Raw genomic sequence first — 26,469 nt, 5'->3', positions numbered from 1 at the left:
CCCAATTTGAGGTCCAAATTGAGAACCAAATACAGCCACATTTAGACAAGTTATATATTAATTAATACAAGCAACCAATGTATTTTTTTGAGACCCAATTTGAGAACCAATTTCAGGTCCAAATTAAGGACCAAATACAGCCTCAATTATACAAGTTAAATTTTAATTAATAAAAGTAGCCAATGTCTTTTTTTAGGACTCAATTTGAGATCCATTTTGAGGTTAACATTGAGGACCAAATACAGCCTCATTTAGACAAGTTAAAATTCAATTAACACAAGTAGCCAATGTATTTTTTTGAGAGTCAATTTGAGATCCATTTGGAGATTCATTTTGAGGTCTAAATTGAGAACCAAATACAACCTCATTTGCAAAAGTTTATTTTTAATTACTACATTTAGACACTGTAGTTTTTTGAGACCAAATTTGAGATCTATTTTGAGGTTCACATTGAAGACCAAATACAGCCTCATTTAGACAAGTTGAAATTTAATTATTACAAGCAAACAATATATTTTTATTTTTAATCCCAATTTGAGATTTATTTTGAGGTCCAAATTGAGGACCAAATACAGCCTCATTTATACAAGATAAATTTAAATTAAGACAAGTAGCCATGTAGTTTTTGAGACAGAATTTGAGGTCCATTTTCAGGTTAAAATTGAGGACCAAATACAGCCTCATTTAGACAAGTTAAATTCTAATTAACACAAGTAGCCAATGTATTTTTTCTGAGATTCAATTTGAGACCCAATTTCAGGTCCAAATTAAGGACCAAATACAGCCTCATTTAGACAAGTTAAATTCTAATTAACACAAGTAGCCAATGTATTTTTTCTGAGATTCAATTTGAGACCCAATTTCAGGTCCAAATTAAGGACCAAATACAGCCTCATTTATACAAGTTAAATTTTAATTAATAAAAGTAGCCAATGTATTTTTTGAGACCCAATTTGAGATCCACTTTGGGGTCCAAATTGAGGACCAAATACAGCCACATTTAGACAAGTTAAAATTCAATTAATACAAGTAGCCAATGTATTTTTTTGGGTACCAGTTTGATGTCCATTTTGAGGTTCAATTTGAGGACGCATTAAAGTCACATTCGGACAAGTTTAATTTTAATTAATACAAGTTGACAATTTATTTTTTAAGACCCAATTTTAGATCCATTTTGTGAACTATTTTGAGGTCCAAATTAAGGACCAAGTACAGTCTCATTTAGACAAGTTAAATTATTAATTAATACAAGCAACCAATGTATTTTTTTTGAGACCCAATTTGAGACCCAATTTCAGGTCCAAATTAAGGACCAAATACAGCCTCATTTAAAAAAGTTAAAATCTAATTAATACAAGTAGCCAATGTATTTTTTTTTTGAGACTCAATTTGAGATCCATTTTGAGATCCATTTTGATGTCCAAATTGAGGACCAAATACAGCCTTATTTATACAAGATAAATTTTAATTAATACAAGTAGCCAATGTCTTTTTTTAGACCGAATTTGTGGCCCAATTTCAGGTCCAAATTAAGGACCAAATACAGCCTCATTTAGTCAAGTTAAATTTAAATTAATACAAGTAGCCATGTATTTTATGAGACCCACTTTGAGATCCATCTTGAGATTTATTTTGAGGTCCAAATTGAGGTCCAAGTATAGTCTCATTTAGACAAGTTATATATTAATTAATACAAGTAGCCAATGTATTTTTTTTTTAGAATCAATTTGAGATCCATTTTGAGATTTATTTTGAGGTCCAAATGAAGGACCAAATACAGACACATTTATACAAGTTAAAATTCAATTAATACAAGGAGCCAATGTATTTTTTTGAGACTCAATTTTATATCCAGTTTGAGGTCCATATTGAGGACCAAATACAACCTCACTTGGAAAAGTTTATTTTTAATTAATATATTTAGACACTGTAGTTTTTTGAGACCAAATTTGAGATCTATTTTGTGGTTTACATTGAGGACCAAATACAGCCTCATTTAGACAAGTTACGAAATAAAGTTTTATTTGAACAAGTGAAATGTTAATTAATACAAGTAGCCAAAATATTTTTTTGAGACCCAATTTAAGATCCATTTTGAGGTCCAAATTGAGGACCAAATACAGCCTCATTTAGACAAGTTAGACTTTAATTAATACATGTAGCAAATGTATTGTTTTTGAGACCCAATTTGAGATTTATTTTGAGATCCAAATTGAGGGCGAAATAAAGCATCATTTGCACCAGTTAAATTTTAATTATTAAGAATGTGAATTGGACTGTCTGTCTGTTTTGAAAGAGAGCAACGATACTAGGGAAGGCGGGCTTCGCCCTCCTCTGCATTCTTTGCTGTGACATAATTTCACCATAAAAATGAAATTTGCGGTAATTTTCACTATCATTTTCGTGATCAGCGCATCAAATTACGTAAGTATACCAAGTTTCATTAAAATCGGAAGGGGGGGGGGGGTTTTCGGAAGTGCACCCAAAATATCTACATGAAGAAAATATCACGACGGAAAAAATAGGTTTTAAATTTTTGAAATTATGTATCGCGTCTTGTGTGGATAAGCTCTAATTTTGATTGTACAATAATTAACAAAGTATTTTTTAGGCTAAAAAAGAAAAAGATTATCTTACTAGTTGCTGTTTTTCTTGCTGACGTTAACCATGAGAATAACGAAAATAATGACGTCGATATTGTTTGTACAAATAATGGTAAAAATGATAAATATGAATGAAAATCGATATACTGCAACCAGGAAAATAAAATAAAATAGAGATAAGATAATAAAATTTTAATTAATTATTCAAAATATAGTAATTATTTTTTTTATTTATTTATTTTTTATTATATATTTTAATTTTTTTTATTATAATATTATATATTTTATTATATACAATTTATAATTATAATTAAAATTTTATTAATTGCAGTTAAGTATAACGCTATTAATTTTTTATAAATTCATTTCAGAAATTAAAGACAAATTGGAAGTGCGACGATGAAGTAAAACGCAGCTTTTATAAAAGCATGAATAAAAAAAAGAAACGTAGGATTTGAAATGCAACATAAAATTAATTAGCTCATTGTTTTTTATTTGACAAATTGCAGTTGATCAAACCGTTTATCCTGAAGTACAAAGAATCTTTATTTGCTGTAGAAAACGGCGCTGTAAATTTCAACCAAAAAAGTTTTAGTAACCACTTGAAATCCATGAGCACAGAAGATGAATTAATGATTATGGTTAATTACTCATATTTTTACTGAAGATAAGGTAATTTTTTTTGAAATTAACGTTACAAAAGAAAACAATAGTTTTTTAATTAATAAATTTTTATTTATTGAAAATCATTATTTTACAGAAAGTAAAATTTTTTAACTTTAAACACCTGACGACAAATATTTTCAACAAAATCAACTTAACCTTGTTTGAAATATTTAAATGTGGAAAAAAACAAGCCCGATTTAACTTTTTATAAGTTTCAAGTTTACTCGCAAATTTTGTCTGTGCTTAAAATTAAACTCCACGAAGTATGTAATAACTTTTATTTTCTTTTTAAGTTACTGCAAAATTTTGTGACGCACTTTTTAAATTGAAATGTTGAAAGTTTTTCAGAACATTTATTAAATACATATCCTGCAATAAAAACACATAATCTTAAAATGAATTTATCGACGAAATAAAAATAAAGGAGAAATTTTACATTAAGTGAACAAAAAGTTTTTCCAAACTTATAGCATTTGTATTACTATGAGAGGGTAATTCTTAAAAAATAAATTTTTTTCTTTTAGATCAATATTTGTGGGCGTCCGCATGAAAATAGATCACTATGGCACTATTCGACTTTTCTATATGGTTAAATCCCTGGCTAAATTTGGAAAGATCTTTGAAGTTAAGGACACTTAAGATAAAATTATAGTACATAATATTATTTCGACTTTTCAAACTGTGTAGATTGATTTTAAATAATAAACATATTTTATGATTTTTTCCTGAAATTAATAAATTGCGATAATCCCAAACTAAAACCTAAAACATTTACCTACTCCCTCTAAGTAAATATAAGTCTAAATAAATTACAGTCCTAAAGTACTGCAAATGCTTTAATTAAAAAAAAAATTTTTAACTTTGATCTTTATGTGAAATTCTTCAAAGGAGTTACATCATCTTGTACGTTTGAGGTATTACAAGGTATACATAAAAGAAGTAAAAAAAAAGAATAAAAATTTCGATTTCTCAATTATGGAAAATGGTTGCTAAACTTTTTTATGAATAACTTAATGTGCCTGGTAGTACAAGATAATATTTTAAACATTTAATTTTAGAAGTTACTAAGTTATGTAACAGAATTTTATAAAACAATTTCATAAAAGGTGTAACCCCTTCTTTACTTTTAAAGAACTTTCAAAAAATATAATGAGTAGAATTTTTAAGCTGAAAAAATTTTAGAGTATTCCGCACCTAATGTGTACAGTACATATAGTACACTACCGATCAAAATTGAGAAACCACCCATTTGCAGAGAAATGAAAAAACTTTGAAAAATAATATTTGTGAAATCCAAAATTATTATTTGGTTATTATTTAAAATAGGTGGTCTCTCAATTTTTACCGGTAGTGCAAATTTCCTTCAAGCAATAATTTGAAATTAAATATTACTTTCAACAGTCTCCAAAAGTGCTTCCGGTATTGCTTCATGTGTACCTTTCCCTGATCGTGACATATTTCTTAATTTCTCTTTTCCTACTAAACAAATTAATAGCGTGGTTACCATTTTTTTCGGATTGTCAATATACTTGTTTAAATTTTTTTCATCCAATTCTGTAATATAAAAGTTGTTTCCAACATGCACTTCTCCCATAGTATCATTTTCCGTGTCACGATCAGGGATTGGTATTTCTTGCACTGCAGATTCTGTGCTTTCAGAGTTGTCTACAGAAATAAAATTGAAATCAATGAAATGTGAGAAATAGTAAGTTTCGAGACACTTTTCACGTCTTTATAAATATTTAAACTGAAATGTAAAAAGAAAATAAAAAAGAACTCTATAAACAAGTTTATTGCTTTCAAAAGAACATGTACCGAAAGATGTAAAAATTAAATTTTACATGAGACATAAATAATTAAAAAGAGCGAAAAAAACGAAAAATATTAAAAACAAAATAATTAGTCACTTGTAATTTATGAAATACCTCAAGAATTACTATTTACATAAAAACGATTCAATTTAAAATTTTTTCTTAATGTTACTTCTACTTGTCAGAAATGGTTTTAAATAGGCTTATTATTTTCTGAAGTTAGTCTATTTTTAAATAATAAATTAAAAAAGAAATTGATTTTTTTTTATTTTTCAACCTCGTAATTAAAAAACTGTACAAATATTGAACAAAAATATAATATCTCTAAATTATAGATACATATAATTAAAACTAATATTTGATAAAGTTAATTTGACATTCTTTATTGTAAAATGAACTGTTTAACGAAATTCTGTGAATTTATATTTTAATATTTTGTATATAAAATAGATAACAATTTACCGTTTCCACTACTTTCGGAAGTTACTCCTAAAATGATTCCTTCTGAACTCACTGTTAATCCATTTAACCAATCTTCAGAATCTAATATTAATTTTTAAAAAGCGCTTTATTTATTTCATATGCGCTATTTAAATATTAAATCATTGTACATTAATGGCAGAAACTTAGATAAAATTTATTTTTAAAATTGTTTAATTAAAATTTTTTAAATAAGAAGAAATTTAATACTTAACCAACACATTTACCATGTTGGGCAATTATTTTTGCTTCGAAAATTTGTCTACCCCATTTTACAGACACCATATTATTCGATTTAAATTCTTTTATTTTATTATCCTCCACAACACTTATACTTTTATCGTTCCATAAAATTAAATAAAACATTTTTTCGTATCTTTCTTTAATGCAATCTTTTACGATGTAAACAAACAACTGTCAAATTTATATTCCACGTGAAGTTTACCACTTCGATTTTATACTGTTTTCAGTAGTATTATTAATTACTAATTTATAATAACTTATTTGAAATACATTTAACAAAGAAAAATATATGCCGCTGTTATCTACATAAATAAAATGGGACTATATTCTGTACATTGCTTAGAAATTAAAAATTTTTTTTTTTATTTCAAGTTGTTTGAATTTAAAAAAAAACCAACAAAAAAATTAGGATTGTTTGTGTTTCTGCATGAATATATGAATTTCGGTCGCCAATATTTTGTCCCCCTATTGAAAATTCCTTCCCTCACAACACAAGGATATTCAGGATATCCCTGGGACGTCCTGGGGATATCCATTTGCTTTTGGCGATTCGGATATCCCTAAGATATCCTCTGGATATCCATGGACATCTCTAAGATATCCCAGGGATATCCAAACCGCCGAAAACAAATCGATATCCCCAGGACGTCCCAAGGATATCCTGAATATCCTTTTGTTGTGAGGGTTCAAGGAATTTTAGATTTTTAGATCATCATATTAATGTTTCTAAAAAAAATGTTTAATGGGTGTACGAAAAAATTAAGAAAATCATTATTTTCCATTTCCCAAGAGAAAAAACTTACTTTACTTAATCTTATTTTTCCAATTTATGAAATCTTCCGAACCATGGGCCAATAAAAATAAATATTTTTCATTTCCCGAAAAAAACATTGCTTTACATAACCTTATTTTGAAAATTTCCGAAATCTTCCGAACCATGGGCATAAGAAAATCATTATTGTCCATTTCCCAAGAGACAAAACTTAATTTACTTAATCTTATTTTTCCAATTTCCGAAATCTTCCGAACCATGGGCCAATAAAAATAAATATTTTTCATTTCCCGAAAAAAACATTGCTTTACATAACCTTATTTTAAAAATTTCCGAAATCTTCCGAACCATGGGCATAAAAATCATTATTTAACATTCTCTTAAAATAAAAATTGTTTTACAAAACTTTCTTTCAAAAATGAACAAAATCTTCCGAACCATGGGCCCATAAAAATCGATTTTTTCAATTCCCAAAAAAAAAATTTCTTTACACAACCTTCTTTTGAAAATTTCTGAAATCTTCCGAACCATGGGCATAAAAAATCATTATTTTCCTTTCTCTGCGAAATAAAAATTGTTTTAAATAACCTTCTGTTTAAAATTACTGAAATCTCCCGAACCATGGGCATAAAAATATCAATATTTTCTGTTCCCCGTAAAATAATAATTGTTTTTATTAACCTTCTATTGAAAATTCCTGAAATCTTCTGAACCATGGGCATAAGAAAATCATTATTTTCCATTTCCCAAGAGACAAAACTTAATTTACTTAATCTTATTTTTCCAATTTCCGAAATCTTCCGAACCATGGGCCAATAAAAAAAAATATTTTTCATTTCCCGAAAAAAACATTGCTTTACATAACCTTATTTTGAAAATTTCCGAAATCTTCCGATCCATGGGCCAATAAACATAAACATTTTTCATTACCCGAAAAAAACATTGCTTTACATAACCTTATTTTAAAAATTTCCGAAATCTTCCGAACCATGGGCATAAAAAATCATTATTTTCCATTCTCTGCGAAATAAAAATTGTTTTAAATAACCTTCTGTTTAAAATTACTGAAATCTCCCGAACCATGGGCATAAAAATATCAATATTTTCTGTTCCCCGTAAAATAATAATTGTTTTTATTAACCTTCTATTGAAAATTCCTGAAATCTTGTGAACCATGGGCATAAGAAAATCATTATTTTCCATTTCCCAAGAGACAAAACTTAATTTACTTAATCTTATTTTTCCAATTTCCGAAATCTTCCGAACCATGGGCCAATAAAAAAAAATATTTTTCATTTCCCGAAAAAAACATTGCTTTACATAACCTTATTTTGAAAATTTCCGAAATCTTCCGAACCATGGGCATAAAAAATCATTATTTTCTATTATCTGCGAAATAAAAATTGTTTTAAATAACCTTCTTTTTAAAATTACTGAAATCTCCCGAACCATGGGCATAAAAATATCAAAATTTTCTGTTCCCCGTAAAATAATAATTGTTTTTATTAACCTTCTACTGAAAATTCCTGAAATCTTCTGAACCATGGGCATAAGAAAATCATTATTTTCCATTTCCCAAGAGACAAAACTCAATTTACTTAATCTTATTTTTCCAATTTCCGAAATCTTCCGAACCATGGGCCAATAAAAAAAAATATTTTTCATTTCCCGAAAAAAACATTGCTTTACATAACCTTATTTTAAAAATTTCCGAAATCTTCCGAACCATGGGCATAAAAATCATTATTTAACATTCTCTTAAAATAAAAATTGTTTTACAAAACTTTCTTTCAAAAATGAACAAAATCTTCCGAACCATGGGCCCATAAAAATCGATTTTTTCAATTCCCAAAAAAAAAATTTCTTTACACAACCTTCATTTGAAAATTTCTGAAATCTTCCGAACCATGGGCATAAAAAATCATTATTTTCCTTTCTCTGCGAAATAAAAATTGTTTTAAATAACCTTCTGTTTAAAATTACTGAAATCTCCCGAACCATGGGCATAAAAATATCAATATTTTCTGTTCCCCGTAAAATAATAATTGTTTTTATTAACCTTCTATTGAAAATTCCTGAAATCTTCTGAACCATGGGCATAAGAAAATCATTATTTTCCATTTCCCAAGAGACAAAACTTAATTTACTTAATCTTATTTTTCCAATTTCCGAAATCTTCCGAACCATGGGCCAATAAAAAAAAATATTTTTCATTTCCCGAAAAAAACATTGCTTTACATAACCTTATTTTGAAAATTTCCGAAATCTTCCGATCCATGGGCCAATAAACATAAACATTTTTCATTACCCGAAAAAAACATTGCTTTACATAACCTTATTTTAAAAATTTCCGAAATCTTCCGAACCATGGGCATAAAAAATCATTATTTTCCATTCTCTGCGAAATAAAAATTGTTTTAAATAACCTTCTGTTTAAAATTACTGAAATCTCCCGAACCATGGGCATAAAAATATCAATATTTTCTGTTCCCCGTAAAATAATAATTGTTTTTATTAACCTTCTATTGAAAATTCCTGAAATCTTGTGAACCATGGGCATAAGAAAATCATTATTTTCCATTTCCCAAGAGACAAAACTTAATTTACTTAATCTTATTTTTCCAATTTCCGAAATCTTCCGAACCATGGGCCAATAAAAAAAAATATTTTTCATTTCCCGAAAAAAACATTGCTTTACATAACCTTATTTTGAAAATTTCCGAAATCTTCCGAACCATGGGCCTAAAAAATCATTATTTTCCATTCTCTGCGAAATAAAAATTGTTTTAAATAACCTTCTGTTTAAAATTACTGAAGTCTCCCGAACCATGGGCATAAAAATATCAATATTTTCTGTTCCCCGTAAAATAATAATTGTTTTTATTAACCTTCTATTGAATATTCCTGAAATCTTCTGAACCATGGGCATAAGAAAATCATTATTTTCCATTTCCCAAGAGACAAAACTCAATTTACTTAATCTTATTTTTCCAATTTCCGAAATCTTCCGAACCATGGGCCAATAAAAAAAAATATTTTTCATTTCCCGAAAAAAACATTGCTTTACGTAACCTTATTTTGAAAATTTCCGAAATCTTCCGAACCATGGGCATAAAAAATCATTATTTTCTATTCTCTGCGAAATAAAAATTGTTTTAAATAACCTTCTTTTTAAAATTACTGAAATCTCCCGAACCATGGGCATAAAAATATCATTATTTTCTGTTCCCCGTAAAATAATAATTGTTTTTTTAACCTTCTTTTGAAAATTCCTGAAATCTTCCGAACCATGGGCATAAAAAATTATTAATTTCCATTTCCCAAGAGACAAAACTTACTTTACTTAATCTTTTTTTTCCAATTTCCGAAATCTTCCGATCCATGGGCCAATAAACATAAACATTTTTCATTACCCGAAAAAAACATTGCTTTACATAACCTTATTTTAAAAATTTCCGAAATCTTCCGAACCATGGGCATAAAAAATCATTATTTTCCATTCTCTGCGAAATAAAAATTGTTTTAAATAACCTTCTTTTTAAAATTACTGAAATCTCCCGAACCATGGGCATAAAAGTATCAAAATTTTCTGTTCCCCGTAAAATAAGTTCAAGTGAACTTTATCCTTTAAAAGATATTAAACAGCATAAGAACTACAAGTAAATTGGTACATGTAGTCAATTAATATTTTTTCCACCATCTCCACGTAGTTTTTATCCGACAGAACAGAATTTCTCAAAGTTAAAATAAAAATATTAAAATTTGGCCGAGTTCAAGTGAACTTTATCTGTTAACGGATACTAAGCAGCATAAGAACTACAATCAAATTAGTACATGTAGTCAAATAATTTTTTTTCCACCTTTTCCACGTAGTATTCATCCTTCAGAACTGAATTTCTTAAATTTGAAACAGAAATATTAATATTTAGACGAGTTCAAGTGAACTTTATCCTTTAAAAGATATTAAGCAGTATAAGAACTACAAGTAAATTAGCACATGTAAACAAATAATATTTCTTCCACCTTTTCCACGTAGTTTTTATCCGACAGAACAGAAATTCTCAAAGTTAAAACAAAAATATTAAACTTTGGCCGAGTTTAAGTGCACTTTATACGTTAAAGATATAAAACAGGATTAGCATTGCAAATAAATTAGTACATGTAGTCAATTCATATTTTTTCCACCTTTTTCCAAGTAGGGTTTATCCGACAGAACAGAATAGCTCAAAGTTGAAACAAGAATATTAATATTTAGCCGAGTTCAAGTGAACTTTATCTGTTAAAAAATATTAAAAAGCATAAGAACTACAAGTAAATTAGTACACTGAGAAAAATAATATCGTAATAATAAGAAAATAATTTAGTTAAGCATTTTTAGTTGGCCTTACTAAAGTATGGTTGGCACAACAGAAAAGAAAGTGGCAATCAACCGAAAAATTTAGTTTGCTCTACCAAAAAATATTTTTGAAGGTTTCATGTCTACGAACTAAACAGTTTGGTTCTCCGTACTAAATCGCTGGCACGCAGAATTGCGCACGCGCTGTTCTCGAAAATGTGGCGTCGGTCGTAGGGCCTAGTCAGTCGTGGACCTCTTCCGCGTTATGCTTATCCGATCATTTATGTCAAGTGTTTTTATTGTTCGGCTGGTCTATTATCGTAGCAGTGTCATTAAAGTTTTATAAATATTTATTTTTTAAAAGTGTACTGAAAGTGTTTCTTTTATTTCGAAAGAATGGCTGACGAAGTGACAAAACGTTTGCTAAGAGAATGGGGGTTAGAATGCCTCGTGGCATTCTGTATCAACTTTTGAAAACTTGCTCCTCAATTTTTTGCGATATCATTTTGAGATATTTCATGAAACGCGCGTAGTGTGTACTTACGGGAAGATAAATTATTTTTGTAATGTCTAAGCATAATGAATTTAATAAAGTTATATTATTAATCTCATCTCTCTTGAATTAAAATACCTTATTTTTTATACAAAATCGTAAAAATGACCAAATAAACTATTTTATATAAAATAAATTATTTAGTTATTTCTACAAAAATTTTTTTTTTAATCAACGAAAACAGTAAGTTGAAATAACTAAATTTTATTTACGTCAACAGAACATTTTTTTTCATTCTAATAAATGTATTTATTACGTAGACTAAATTATTTGGTTACACCTACTAAATAATTCAATTGAGCGAAATTTAACGGTTGGACAAAAAAATTTAGTACTCCCAACCAAACGGGTTAGTTGCACATATATCAAATAAAAAATTTGGTAGGGACAACCAAACTTTGATACATGATACCAAACAGTTTTCTCAGTGTACATGTAGTCCAATAATATTTTTTCCACCATTTCCAAGTAGTTTTTATCCGACAGAACAAAATTTCTCAAAGTTGAAAAAAGAATATTAATATTTAGCTGAGTTCAAGTGAACTTTATCCGTTAAAAGATATTAAGCAGCATAAGAACTACAAATAAATTAGTACATGTAGTCAAATAATATTTTTTTTCCACCTTTTCCACTTAGTTTTCATCAGACAGAACAGAATTTCTCAAAGTTGAAACAAATATATTAATATTTAGCCGAGTTCAACAGCCAAGCTAAACCCACGCAACAGCCGCCGTATGTCCACGGTAGACGCACGCAACATCGGCGGTATGCCCACGGAAGATCCACGCAACCGCCGCGGTATGCCCACGGTAGATCCATGCAACAGCCGCTTTATGCCCACGGTAGACCCACGCAACAGCCACGGTATGCCCACGGTAGATCCACGCATCCGCCGCTTTATGCCCACGGTAGACCCACGTAACAGCCAAGGTATGCCCACGGTAGACCCACGTAACAGCCAAGGTATGCCCACGGTAGACCCACGTAACAGCCAAGGTATGCCCACGGTAGACCAGTTTTAGAACCAATTTTAGAACTATTTATATAAGCAGTTTTAGCACCACTTTTAGAACCATTTTTAGAATCATTTTTAACACCAATTTTAGAACAATTATTAGAAGCAGTTTTAGCTCCAGTTTTAGAACCATTTTTAGCACCAATTTTAGAACAATTTTTAGAAACATTTTTAGCACCAGTTTTAGAACCATTTTTATAAACAGTATTAGAATCAGTTTTGCAACTATTTTGAGCAGCAGTTTTAGCTTCAGTTTTTGAACCACTTTTAGCACCAGTTTTAGCACCAATTTTAGAACAATTTTTAGAAACATTTTTAGAAACACATTTAGAACTGTTTTGAGCAGCAGTTTTAGCACCACTTTTAGAACTATTTTTAGAAGCACTTTTAGCACCAGTTTTAGAACCTTTTTTAGAAGTATGTTTAGCACCAGTTTTAGAACCATTTTTATCAGCAGTTTTAGCACAATTTTTAGAATTATTTTTATAAACAGTTTTAGCACCAAGTTTAGAAACATTTTTAGCACCAGTTTTAGAACTATTTTTAGCATCAGCTTTCGCACCTGGTTTAGAACCATTTTTAGAAGCAGTTTTAGCACCAATTTTAGTAATATTTTTAGCATCCACTTTAGTACCAGGTTTAGAACCATTTTTAGAAGGAGTTTTAGTACTAGTTTTAGATCCATTTGTAGAAGCAGTTTTAGAACCATTTTTAGATGCAGTTATAGCACAAGTTTTATAACCATTTTTAGCAGCAGTTACAGCACCAGTTTTATAACCATTTTTAGTAGCAGTTTTACCACCAGTTTTAGAACTATTTTTAGGACCAGTTTTAGCAGCAGTTTTAGAACCATTTTTATGAACAGTTTTAGTAATAGTTTTAAAAATTGGTTCTAAAAATAGTGCTTAAACTGATGCTGAAACAGTTTTTAAAAATAGTTCTAAAACTGGTGATAAATCTACTTCTAAAAATGGTTCTAAACCTGGTGCGAGAGCTGTTGCTCAAAACAGTTCTAAAACTGGTACCAAAATTGATTCTCAAAATGGTTCTAAAACTGGTGCTAAAACTGTTTTTAAAAATGGTTCTAAAACTGTTGCTAAAAATGCTTCTGAAAACGGTTCTAAAACTTGTGCTAAAACTGCTGCTAAAAATAGTTTTAAAACTAGTGCCAAAACTGCTTCTAAAAATGGTTCTAAAACAAATTTTGCACCAGTTTTAGTATTGCTGTTTGAAACAGTTTTAGCATCAGTTCAAAGTATGGTGGAAAAAATAATTTTTTTCAAAATTTCTGAACTATGGGCAAAATATGGCGAACTATGGGTGGAAAAAAATTACACAGGCATGAATTTCGCTCTTTTTCATGCTTTCGTGGCGGGGCAGAAATCGCATTTTTTGATTGATTAAGTGTAGCGGGAATAAAATGCTCGCTATAGGAGCAGAAAGTAATGGCAGACAGGGAGAGAAATACAACACGAGTCTTCTTGACCGACCAATTTTTTATTCTTATTATTTGGTTTTTCTATAGTCGGGACCGGGGCGCTGCCCCTGGTTCCAGGTGATTATATTTATATTTTGCCGCGAAACTCCTACCTTTGTGGTAAAAAATATCGTGTGTGTCACGGGAAAGAAGCTTTTTTTTACTTGTGTGAAGTTTTTCGCCCGAGCCGAAGAAAAACCAATTTTCTGTCCTTGTCGCACAATATACTATTTTCTAACACACGCACCGAAAGTACACCATTACTTACCTGTGTAGCGGGAGAAAAATATGTATTTTCCGACGAGTGGTAATGAAAAATGAAAAAAAAATATTTATGTTTAAAAAGATGATAAAAATGTTTTAAAAATTTTTTCGCTCAATTCAATAATAGAGAAATGTAAAAACTTATAGTTTTTAATTTTTTACGTAATTATTAAAATTAACAAAAATTTTGACGTTACAAAAAAAAAATTTTGCAAAAAAAAATTAGAGAATTCATTATTTTTCAAATTAAAAATTTGATGCAAAAAATTTTTGTCAAAAAAAAAATTAGAAAAATTTTGTTGTTTGACAGTAAGCGCCAATAGATGGCAGCTTTTTTCAGACGTTTTTTTTAATGAATTTTATTATTACTTAAATTTAAAAAGATAATAAAAATGATTTTGAATTTTGTCGCTTAATTAATTAAAAGAGAATTGGAAAAACTCACAGTTTTTAATTATTTTAGTTATTATTAAAATTAACAAAAATTTTGACGTTACAAAAAAAAATTTTTGCAAAAAAAAAATTGATTCTGAAATCAATCCAAAGATTGATTCCAGAATCAATTTCTTTTTTATAATTCAATAAAATTAGAGAAATCATTATTTTTCAAATTAAAAATTTGATACAAAAAATTTTTTGTCAAAAAAAAAAATTAGAAAAATTTTGTTGTTTGACAGTAAGCGCCAATAGATGGCAGCTTTTTTCAGACGTTTTTTTAATGAATTTTATTATTAATTAAATTTAAAAAGATAATAAAAATGATTTTGAATTTTGTCGCTTAATTAATTAATAGTGAATTGGAAAAACTCACAGTTTTTAATTATTTTAGTTATTATTAAAATTAACAAAAATTTTGACGTTACAAAATAAATTATTTGCAAAAAAAATTATTCTGAAATCAATCGAAAGATTCATTCCAGAATCAATTTTTTTTTTAATCTAATAAAATTAGTGATTTTATTATTTTAAAAAAAAAATCAATGTTTTTTAATAAAATTTATTAATTAATTGATGAATTTTTTTATTTATTTTTATTATTTAGTTTTAAATCATTAATTATTTAGGTGTTAGTAATTTTTTTTTAAACTATAAAATGTATACAAGTTAACCCTACTTAACCTGGAAAGTTTTTTTGTAATTATTTTTTCTCTACTTACCTTGAGTTAAACAAATCGGAGAAAACATTTGGTATTCCATTTTAGGTTATTTTTCTACACTCACTTCACTTTTTATTTTACATTTAATTTTTTAATTTAATAATTTTGTAAACATTTTCTGTTTACATTTTCAAATTAAAAAAAGAAAATTTCTAGTGACTTTCTCTTAAACTAACCAATCACAACATTTCTTTCAATCGGAAGTCATCCATTTGTTTTTTTACGGAATGCATTACGGATAACCAAAAAACGTAAAAAATATCTTTATTTTTATAAATTTGTAAAAATTTTTTTTTAAATTTTTAACCAAATGGTCCCTCTCAGAATTTTGTCTAAATCAAAATTCCAAAAGGTTGACTATGTCTTCCCAATCACCCATATATATATATATTTTTTTTCTTAACAAAAATCTCGGACAAAAGTAAGACGCACATATGTTTCTATTTGTCAAATAAATAAATATTACATGTCATTTTAGCACCTATATAAATGCAAAAAAAAAATGAAATTAATTTCCCACTTATTGAGAATATTTATTACTCACGTTCTTGTTTTGAGAAAAAAAAAAAAAAAGAAAATGCAATTTGGAAAGATATTAATAATTTTGTCCATATTTCTAATTTCTGAAATATACGGTCATGGAAAATTGATGCAACCAGTAAATAGGGCAAGTAATATTTTATTAATATAATGAATAATATTCATAATTATTTTTATTGTAAATAATTATTTATTTATATTTTCTAATTAAAAAATAGGAATTAAATTATTATTATTAATTACAATTATTTATTTATTTATTATTAGTGTTTTTAATAATTATAACTAATTATTATTATTAATTAATTATAATTATTTAATAATTTATTATTTTTTTTACTAATCATTAGTAAGTAGTCCACATCTTTCGGTTTTTACATTCTTTACATTTTCCATTGATTTTTTTTTTATAAATATTTATAAAATAGTTTATTTATTTTTTACTTTTTTATTTATAAATATTTTTTTAAATTAAAAATTAGGCAAGTGCATGGAGAAGGGGATTTGAAACTCCAGTTTGTTATGATGATGATCAAAATTATTGTGGCAGTGTTGGCGTGAGTTAATTTTCAATATAATTGAATACAATATACTTATGTGAAAAATGAATTTTAAAAAATTAGAAATTTTATTTTATTCTTTAGGTTCAACATGGTTGGTTTCATGGAAAATGTGGAATCTGTGGAGACAGTTTTGGAGAGAGTCGACCGCGACCAAATGAAAATACTGGAATTTTTGGCCAGGGAATTATAGTCGAGAGGTAAGTGAAAAAATTTCATTTATTTATAAACAAAAAAAAAAGGGAAAAAATTTTCATTTATTTATAAACAAAAAAAAAAAGTAAAAAAAATAATCATTTTTTTCAAACTACAACACCCAGAGAATAATTTTATTTCAGACAAATAAAATTTATATTTGAATAAAATAAAAATTATATTTGTCTCAGAGCCAAATAACTATATGTTTCAAATTAAAAAAATTTAATTTAGCACAAATAAAAATTTATTTAGCGCAAAGAAAATTTTTATTTAAACCAAATAAATTCTATGTAAAACAAATAAATATATTTATTTGGCTGAAAATTTTTAAATTATTGTTTAAAAAATTTTGGGTTTAAATTTTTTTTTTTTTTTTTTTTTGCAAATTTATAATTTATAAATATATAATTAAAAAAAAAATAATAATTTTTATATTTCACAATAGATATCGAGAGGGACAAATAATAGATGTCGTTAGTGATTTTACAAATACTCATCGTGGTTTCTTTAGATTTTCTTTATGTCCCTTGCGACATTCACGTGAACTCGAAACGGAAGAATGCTTTATTCCCCTAAAATTTGCAAACGGTGCGGATCGATATGAAATGGGAGATAATCCTCCTGGAATTTACAAATCTCAGGTAATTCTCCCGAGAGGAATAACTTGCAGAAATTGTGTTCTCAGATGGGAATATATAGCTGGAAACAATTGGGGCACTTGTGAAGACGGAAATGAAGCAATTGGCTGCGGACCTCAAGAAACATTTAAAACTTGTTCTGACATTAGTATTCAGTAAATAAATATTTTTTTATATAAAAATTGTAATTCAAAAATAATATATATATTTAATTTAATTTATTGTGCTTATTTTTGGTATAATAAAAAAATAAAAAAGAAAATTCTTTTTTTTTTCGAGCCTAAAAAATATCTATAAAAGTCGTTATATGACAATTAAAAAAAAATCTATTTTCATTAAAATCTATTTTTAATTCCTTCAGTTAAAAATTTCACTTAACAAGATAAAAATTAAAATATAATTCAATATTCAAATAATTAATATAGTATATATACCTTCAAAATTTTCAATAGATTCCATTTACGAAATAATTTCTGTACGAAAATTATATTGCGACCTATAAAAAGAGATATCTTTAGATTTTAAAATGAATTTATGGATTCATAATATAATTTGCAATTATTATATATATATATTTAATTTTAAGGAAGGAAACAAAAAAGAGAGATATGTAAAATTATTAATAATACTAGAGGGAAAATTCAATGAAAGCACTGATTTATTAAACGTAAATTACATTTCTTGGCGGTGACACAATTCTTTTCTCAAATCTGTATTGGTAATTGAAAAGAAATTAAAATTAAAAGGAAAGTTCATTATTAAAAATAATAATGTATTAAAGATTAAAAATTCATTCAATATAATTTAAATATATGAATATAATTTTTAAATAAATATCTCCTCATGAGAAGTAAAAATTTTATACATTCATTCAGTTAACAAAAAAAAAAGTCGAGAAAAATTATTTAAAAAATAAAATCTTTTTTATTTTCATTCAGAAAAAAAATTTAAATACCGAGAAAATTATTTTAAAAAGTTATAAAAATAAAATTTTATTTTAATTTACAAAAAAAAAAAAAATTTAGAAAAAATATATAAAAATAAAATACCTTTCTTTGAGTTTGATTTAACGTAAGACTCGAAAATTTTGAAAAATTCCTAATTTTGAAATATATAGTAAAAATATCACTCCTTCAAGTCCAACTTTAAAAATAAAAATACATAAATAATGTTTCAACGTGCATCAGTAACGTAAAGAAAAAAAAAATTTAAATAAACTCAGCTGTATTGATAGTATAAATGTTTATTTAAAATTTTTCATAATTCTTCAATGGGGAAAAATGTATGTTTTCTCTATTTTTAACACCTTGATACTAATATCTTACTTTATAATTTTAAAATTAAAATTTTACTGATAATTTTCTAATTTTATTTTATTATTATATGCTAATTTGATATTATTGTTATTTTTTTTTTTTTTTTTTTTATCAGCGCATAATTCATTTGTTTCATCATGACATCAAAAGTGTAACACCTGAATTGCAAATAAATGAAAAAAAAACTTCTTATTATGACAATCGTCATAAATGCTAATATTTTTATAACTTTTTCCTTTAGATTATATTGAAATAAACATTAAAAAAAAAAAAAAAAAAAAAAAAAAAACAGTTGTTTTTTGAATAATGAATAATTCCCCTTCCAATTTTATTATAAGAACCATATAAAAAGAAAACGCCTTCCAATATGAAATCAATAAACAAATTTATTGGAATTTTTCTCAATAAATTGGAAAAATTATTTATTTTTTTTTTATTTCAAAATGAAAATTTTTATTTTAACCTTCATTCTTGTTATTAATTTACAAGGAATTTTTGGCCATGGAAAAGTAACTGATCCTGTGAATAGATTAAGTGCATGGAGAAAGGGATTTAAAACTCCTCCAAATTATACTGATAATCAGGGTTTCTGTGGTGGCAAAGAGGTGAGACTATGTAAAAAAAAAAGGAAAAAATGTTTTTTTATTCAAAAAAAATTTAAGAAAAATAATTTTTTTCACTATACAATTTGTATCACCCTGAGAAATATTTTATTTGAATCAAATATAATATATTTGAGTTAAATAAATGTATATTTGTCTCACAGCCTATTATAGCCTATTTATTTAGCGTAAATATAAAATTTTTTATTAAAAATAAAAGAAAATTAAATTAAATTTAATTAAATAAAAATTTATTTGAATCAAATAAATATTTATTAGGCTGTGAGATAAAAATATATAATTTCTCCTGGATATATAATAGAAATATTTTAGTTGCATTTTTTTTTCGTGACTAAATTATTTTCCTTAAGGATTCTTAGCCCATTAACATAACTTCAAAACTAAAAAGTTGTTTTTAACAGAACTAAAAATAAATTTAAAAATTTATTACACCCAAATTCAACAGATTCAATTGTACAATTTTGGAAAAAAAATTATTTTCAGTTAAAATTTGTTTTGTTAAATAATAATTAATAAACATTTTTTATTTTTTCTTAAAAGTTAGTGAAAAATTGTAATTTTTATACAATTCTTACAAACAATAGCTCATTTTTCACTTTGAAAGATTTTCTACAATTCTGTTTGTTGAATTTTATTAAAAAATATTTTTGTTCAAAAGTTAATAAACAAATAAAAATTTTTTTTTTTCTATTTTTTAAACAAACAATTATTTAACAAAAACACAAAATCAGAATTGCAGAGAATCTTTCAAAAGAGAAAAATGAGTAATTGTTTATAAAAATTGAATAAAAATTAGAATTGTTCACTAACTTTTAAGAAAAAATACAAAATGTTTATTAATTATTATTTAACAAAACAAATTTTAATTGAAAATAATTTTTTTTCCAAAATTTGTACAATATTGGATCTGTCGAATTTGGGTGTAATAAATTTTAAATATATTTTTAGTTCTATAAAAAAAAAAAAATTTTTTAGTTTTGAGTTTATGTTAATGGATTGAACCTCCTTAAAGATTCTTAGCCCATTAACATAACTTTAAAACTAAAAAAGTTGTTTTAAAAAATAATAAATAAAATTAATTCTAACAATTTTTAAAATAAATTGTTTTGAACAAAAAATTTTTTTACTAAATAATAATTATTTATTATAGACTAGTCATTCTTACGTCTTAGTTCTTAGAGATAATCGCAAAAATCTGATAAAAATCCTGAATTAGGGACAAAGATAATTTTTTTGCCGAAACACTACGATATTCTATTTCCATGTATATATACATTGTACTTTTTTCCACTGAATTCGAATTCAAAGTTAGAATTAGATTAGCTTAAAATTTTTCGAGATAATGCCAAAAAACTGATTTTGAGTTTTTTTTTTAATTTTTTGTTTATTGAGTTCTTTTGCAATTATCTCAAAACATTTCAGCAAATCTAACAATTCTAACTTTGGATTTGGAATCAGTGGCTAAAAATACATGGAATTACACGTTACGCAGTGTCATACAAAAATTTTTTCACTTTTTGAATTTTTTTTTCTTTTTTAAACAGTTTTTTGAGTTTATCTCAAAAATAAGAGCCAACTTTTAAAATTCTGCCCCCTGATTCGGATTCAGTGACCCAAAATACGTAAGAATGACTAGTCTCTTTTGCCGGACAAAATTTTTTTTTTGTGGGTGTTTGTTAATTAAGTAAAAAAATGAAAATAATACACTGGGTAGCGATAATGTATTTTGATTTACACCTTTGACGTCAAATGTCATTTTTCATAGTTTTACGTAAAATGATTGTTTTGATTTGTCTAATTGTAATAACCACAATTTTAAAGTATAATTACTTTTTTTCCCTTTATTAAAAATTTAAGAATAAAAACTTTATTTAGGAATTAAATGATGAAAAAGTGAAGTAAGTAATTTTAAAAAGATCAAGACAGCATTACAAGGATTTTTAAAAAAAAACTTTTATAACTTAAACAAACTAAGTAAAAGTAAGAGATTAAAAAAACTTTAATTTATGAAATATAATTAAAACATTAATATTATTTTATTTATTTATTCATTCACATATGTTAAGAGGAAAAATTAAAACAATTATTTAAATATTACTATTTATATATATAATTAATTACAGTTTAAATAAAATTAATCGTTAATTTTTATTTACACAAATATAAATAACAGTCTCGTTACTGAATTTATGTTTAGGAATTAATTGCAATTACATTATGCCAAAAAATTGAGTATTTTTAATAATAATTTATGTTGAGCATTTTCTTATTTTAAATTACATCAATAAATTATGTAGAAAATGTCAATTTGCTTAAAACAGTATAGGAAACTAATTTAAGAGCATTTGAACCTTCGTGACGTCACAAATCATGGCGAATGACACACAAACTTCTCAGGTATGTAAAAAGCACAATTTTGAATATTTTTTAAAAAAACCTTTTGGAAAATGTTCAGAATAACATAGACTCTGTCTGTTATGTGCGGAAAATTCAAAATTTTGCGTTTAAAACGTTTTTTAAACAATGTTAAGGTCACAAATCATGGCGCATGACACGCAAACTTCTCAGGTATGTGAAAAACACAATTTTGAATATTTTTTAAAAAAACCTTTTGGAAAATGTTCAGAGAAACATAGACTATGTCTGTTATGTGCGAAAAATTCAAAATTTTGCGTATAAAACGTTTTTTAAACAATGTTTAAGTTGGTTGTCACAAGTAAGGAAAAATACACGAATTGCTTATATGTAGGCATTGTTTAAAAAACGTTTTAAACGCAAAATTTTGAATTTTTCGCACATAACAGACAGAGTCTGTGTTATTTTGAATATTTTCCAAAAGGTTTTTTAAAAAATATTCAAAATTGTGTTTTTCACATACCTGAGAAGTTTGCGTGTCATGCGCCATGATTTGTGACCTTAACATTGTTTAAAAAACGTCTTAAACGCAAAATTTTGAATTTTCCGCACATAACAGACAGAGTCTATGTTATACTGAACATTTTCCAAAAGGTTTTTTTAAAAAATATTCAAAATTGTGCTTTTCACATACCTGAGAAGTTTGTGTGTCATGCGCCATGATTTGTGACGTCACGAAGGTTCAAATGCTCTTAAGTTAAAATTATTTTAGGAAAAAAAATATTTCATCGGTCAAATGTAAGTAATTTTTTATGTTTTGAATTATCTTTTAAACGACATAATTTCTTCTTTAGTTTTTGATATTTTAGTTTATTTTATTCTGACTACATTTATAAAAATGAAAGTAAGGCATTATTCAAAACAATTGTAACATATCCCTGGTTTCAACATTAAAAAATATACTTACCGTTGAAAGATGAAATAATTTTTTATTAAATAATTTTAACCTAATTATTAATCTTTTAAAAATTCCTTAATTATACCGCTTTTTTAACTGTTTAAAATTACTTACTTTACTTTTTTATAAAATTTAATTCCTAAATAAATTGTGGATATTACAATTTGACAAATCAAAACAATCATTTTACGTAAAACTACGAAAAATATGACATTTGACTACGAAGTCAAAATGAAAATGACTTTGACGTCAAAGTTAAATCAAAATACATAATCGCTATCCTGAAAAAAAAAATTTATTTGATTCAAATACTTCAAATTAGGTATTTGAAAAATATTTAATTGGTTCAAATACTTTTTATTTAGATCGAAAAAATATTTATTTGATTCAAATAACTTGAATTATTTGAATCGCATTTATTTGAACCAAATAAATCGTATTTGGTTCAATTAAATAATTAATTGAATTAGGGTTCCCCCTTCGAGTACGGAACCCTAATAAAGACTAACTATTTTGCAAATGAAAAATTTTCAGATTCAGCATTCAATAAATAATGGAAATTGTGGAATTTGTGGCGATGATTATCGACTTTCTCGTCCAAGACCAACTGAAAATGGAGGAACTTATGGAACTGGAACAATCGTAAAAACGTAAAAAAAAAAAAAATAATAATAATCCTTTTTTTGTTATATTCTCTCGTTGAGAAAAATGAAATTGTAAAAATAAAAAAAAAATATAAGGTTTTTTTTTGTTTTAAATTTTTATTCGCGACGAATCTAAAATGAGAACAATGAATTTTCCGCAGATATAAATCAGGTGAAATTATTGACGTAGAAGTGAATATTTCTGCCGCTCACAAAGGATACTTTATATTCAATCTTTGTCCTTTGAAATACGATAAGGAACTAGAAGAGGAGGAATGTTTTATTCCTCTTAAATTAGCTGATGGCAATAAATCTTACGATATGGAAAATAAAGGACCGGGAATTATTAACATTAAAGTTATTCTACCAAATGGATTAACATGCAAACATTGTGTATTTCGTTGGGAATATATAACGGGAAATTCATGGGGTATATGCAATGATGGTAAAGGACAAACTGGCTGTGGACCACAGGAAAATTTTAAATCCTGTTCGGATATTTCAATTCAATGAATATGAGCAATTGCGAACATAAACTGTATTATTTGTTGACAATTATTGTCGTTGTTATAATATATTTATCAATTATTTCCATAATAAAATTTGTTATCCAAAAAATATACTTTTATTTATTTATTTATTAATTATATTCCAATTAATTATTTAATTCTATTATTATTTTTACTATTATATTTTTATTATTTATTTATTTATTTACATATTTTTTTCATATTTAAAATAAAAAAATATTTTTTTATAACATATTGATTTTTTCCATTCTTTTGGCGCTCGCGTTTTCAATAAGTCTAATTGAATTTAATAAAAAATTAATAAATAATTTAATAAAAATATAATTATTTACTTATTTATCAGCGCATCCAGATTTTATTTTCCGATTTTTCGTTTTGTTATTGTTCATGCTATAGTAAATTAAAAAAAATTAAATATAAAAAAACCATCTACACCGAGAATAAAGAGTTCTTTGATTCAATGAAATCAGTTTCTTTGACAAATTTTTCTTCGATACAAAGAAAATTTATTTGTTTCAAAGAAATTATCTTGCATAAAAAAAAAATTCCATTGTTTATAAACAATTTATTAAAAAATTATCAAAAAAATTAATTTTTTTTTAAATTTATAATTTTAAACGGAAGTCTATTTCCTCCCCTTTGTGTAGACGTTCGATTTATTGAAATCGGTCCATTCGTTTACGAGAAACAAGCATTTGTTTAAAAAATGACAAAAAAAAATCATTTTGCAATAACTTCTGTAAAAAAAAATTTTTTCTTTTTTCGCTTGGTAGAAACATTTCTGTGGTCTAATAGAATTGTTTTTTCTATATTTCGATTTAAAAAAAATATTTTTTATTTTCTGTGCTGATTTCACGAATTTATTAATAATAACTTTTTTACAACAAACGATTGCAAAATATTCTGCAAACGTAGCGAAATGATTTATATTTGCGTTTATTTTATTTCACAAGATTTTCTTACCTCATTGCACCTGTTCCACTCTTTAAAAATTAATTGCATGATTTAACGATATTATAAATATTTTGAGTATATAGGTGAAGATCAATCAAAAATATTAAATTTATTAAATTTTAATAATTAGTAATTATGCATTTGGTTTAGAATTTAATTATACAAAACTATAAAATATTATTCTGTGTATTTTTGAACAGTGGTAAAAAAAATTTTAACACTTTCGAAACAACATTATTATTAAATTATTGTCGTTAATTAACTTTATTGTCAAATTTTTAATTATAATTACAAACATTTTTAATGTTGATTAAATTTTATTTTTTTTTGAATTTATTCTATAGATTTACTCTGTACATTTCAGTAAAATAAGAACTTTATATAGGTTAATCAATTAATTTAAATGCGAGAAATAAGTATTTTTACCAAACAAAATAAAATTTACATTAAAAAAAATTTTTTGTCAAAAAATACATTTTTCAAAATTTTAACAATTGTAAATGAAATCTTGTGGATATATTCGGAAATCCATGTGTCAGAATTTAGGTATTAACGACTGCAATAAACATACAAAATTTCAGGACAAACAGTCAAAACGTTTCTGAGATATTTGAACACAATATTTTGTGACATAGTCACACACACACACAGACATACACACATCTGGACATTTACTCAAAACTTCATTATATAAATATATATTTTTTTCTAGAAATGAAAATGTATATAAGTCAAGTCAAATATTGAAAACTTTTAGAAATTTATAACAATAAATTCTGTTATTTCTTACAATAAGGTGTATACTAATGGAATCTAGAATTGCATTTTAATTTTAATTTAAAACTTAACAGGAACAACGATTATTTTGACAATGGTTATAGAAACTGCCTTGCAGCTATAACATACATACCAAAAATCGTCAATGGCATTTTTTCGTTTTAAAACACCATGACTGTCTTCATACCAATTTTATCGTCAAATTTTTAATTATAATTAATTATTTTAATTATACATAAAAATTTTAAATCTTGATTAAGTTACTATTTTTGTATTTATTCTTTTTATTTAGTTTAAAACATATGGGCAAATCCACGAAACTTTTAACTTTTGTGATTCTCGAATCAAACACTTAAAAATCAGAATTATTTTTAATTAAAAATTTGGGTATAATTTTTTTTGCTAAATTATATACAATGGAACACTTATGTACAGTATTAGAACAAAATATTTATTTGACAATTAGTTTTTTAAGTTAAAAAGTGAAAAAATGCTTAAATTTCATTTGAATTTCTTGAAAAAGTTTATATTCTTAACGTTTTTATTTTTGCGGCGTGTAAAATATCACTTCAGCTACTATGGAAATATCTAACAGACATATTTTGTCAACAAATTTTCACTATCCCATTAGTGTGCCACCACTAAAACTAAAAATACGAAGGTTTGATTGATTATTTGTGTTTATTTATTTATAAATACTTAACGGTGACATGAAATTCTCACATACATATTCATGGAAATTAGAAGTCAAATGTATATTGATGTTATTTTATCAAATTTCTTTTCCGTTTGAAGAGTAATCCATGGAAAATGTAAAAAATTAAATAGTAAGTAATTATTTATACATGTTTATCATTATATAAATGAAAATTGAAATGTCACAATTTTCTGAATTTGGAATAAGTTTTAGATATTTTCAATATTGCTTATTATTTTTACACAGAAAATTAAAAGGCATTAAAATAAGCTGCAACGCTTATTATTTTAATCCAATTTTG

General features: G+C 25.8%; 3 protein-coding genes across 3 annotated transcripts in view; 2 read left to right on the top strand and 1 right to left on the bottom strand.

Moving 5' to 3' along the window:
* LOC127284920 (uncharacterized) overlaps positions 1 to 23,830 on the top strand; it is a 94,523-nt gene extending 70,693 nt beyond the window's left edge. The window contains exons 2-4 of the mRNA XM_051310641.1: positions 19,064 to 19,235; positions 23,101 to 23,216; positions 23,372 to 23,830. Coding sequence (XP_051166598.1) covers positions 19,074 to 19,235; positions 23,101 to 23,216; positions 23,372 to 23,723 — 630 coding nt within the window. The 5' untranslated portion in view covers positions 19,064 to 19,073 and the 3' untranslated portion in view covers positions 23,724 to 23,830. The remainder of the gene's footprint in view (positions 1 to 19,063; positions 19,236 to 23,100; positions 23,217 to 23,371) is intronic.
* Positions 3,396 to 5,961, bottom strand: LOC127284922 (uncharacterized). Its single transcript, XM_051310643.1, has 4 exons — positions 5,788 to 5,961; positions 5,543 to 5,623; positions 4,662 to 4,934; positions 3,396 to 3,638 (listed from the first exon to the last, which is right to left on the bottom strand). The coding sequence occupies exons 1-4, from the start codon at positions 5,924 to 5,926 to the stop codon at positions 3,547 to 3,549; spliced, it is 585 nt and encodes a 194-aa protein (XP_051166600.1). The 5' UTR covers positions 5,927 to 5,961; the 3' UTR covers positions 3,396 to 3,546.
* On the top strand, positions 15,891 to 17,473 carry LOC127284862 (uncharacterized). Its single transcript, XM_051310560.1, has 4 exons — positions 15,891 to 16,045; positions 16,401 to 16,475; positions 16,563 to 16,678; positions 17,122 to 17,473. Exons 1-4 carry the CDS (start codon positions 15,956 to 15,958, stop codon positions 17,471 to 17,473), a joined length of 633 nt encoding a protein of 210 aa, XP_051166517.1. The 5' UTR covers positions 15,891 to 15,955.
* Positions 23,831 to 26,469: the final 2,639 nt, after the last annotated feature.

Source organism: Leptopilina boulardi, unplaced genomic scaffold (assembly GCF_019393585.1).
Source record: "Leptopilina boulardi isolate dan_hultmark-lab unplaced genomic scaffold, ZJU_Lbou_2.1 LbouV2_327, whole genome shotgun sequence".
NCBI classification, from domain to species: Eukaryota; Metazoa; Arthropoda; class Insecta; order Hymenoptera; family Figitidae; genus Leptopilina; species Leptopilina boulardi.
Note: the sequence above shows the minus strand (reverse complement) of the source record. Positions and strands in the feature narration are given on the sequence as shown.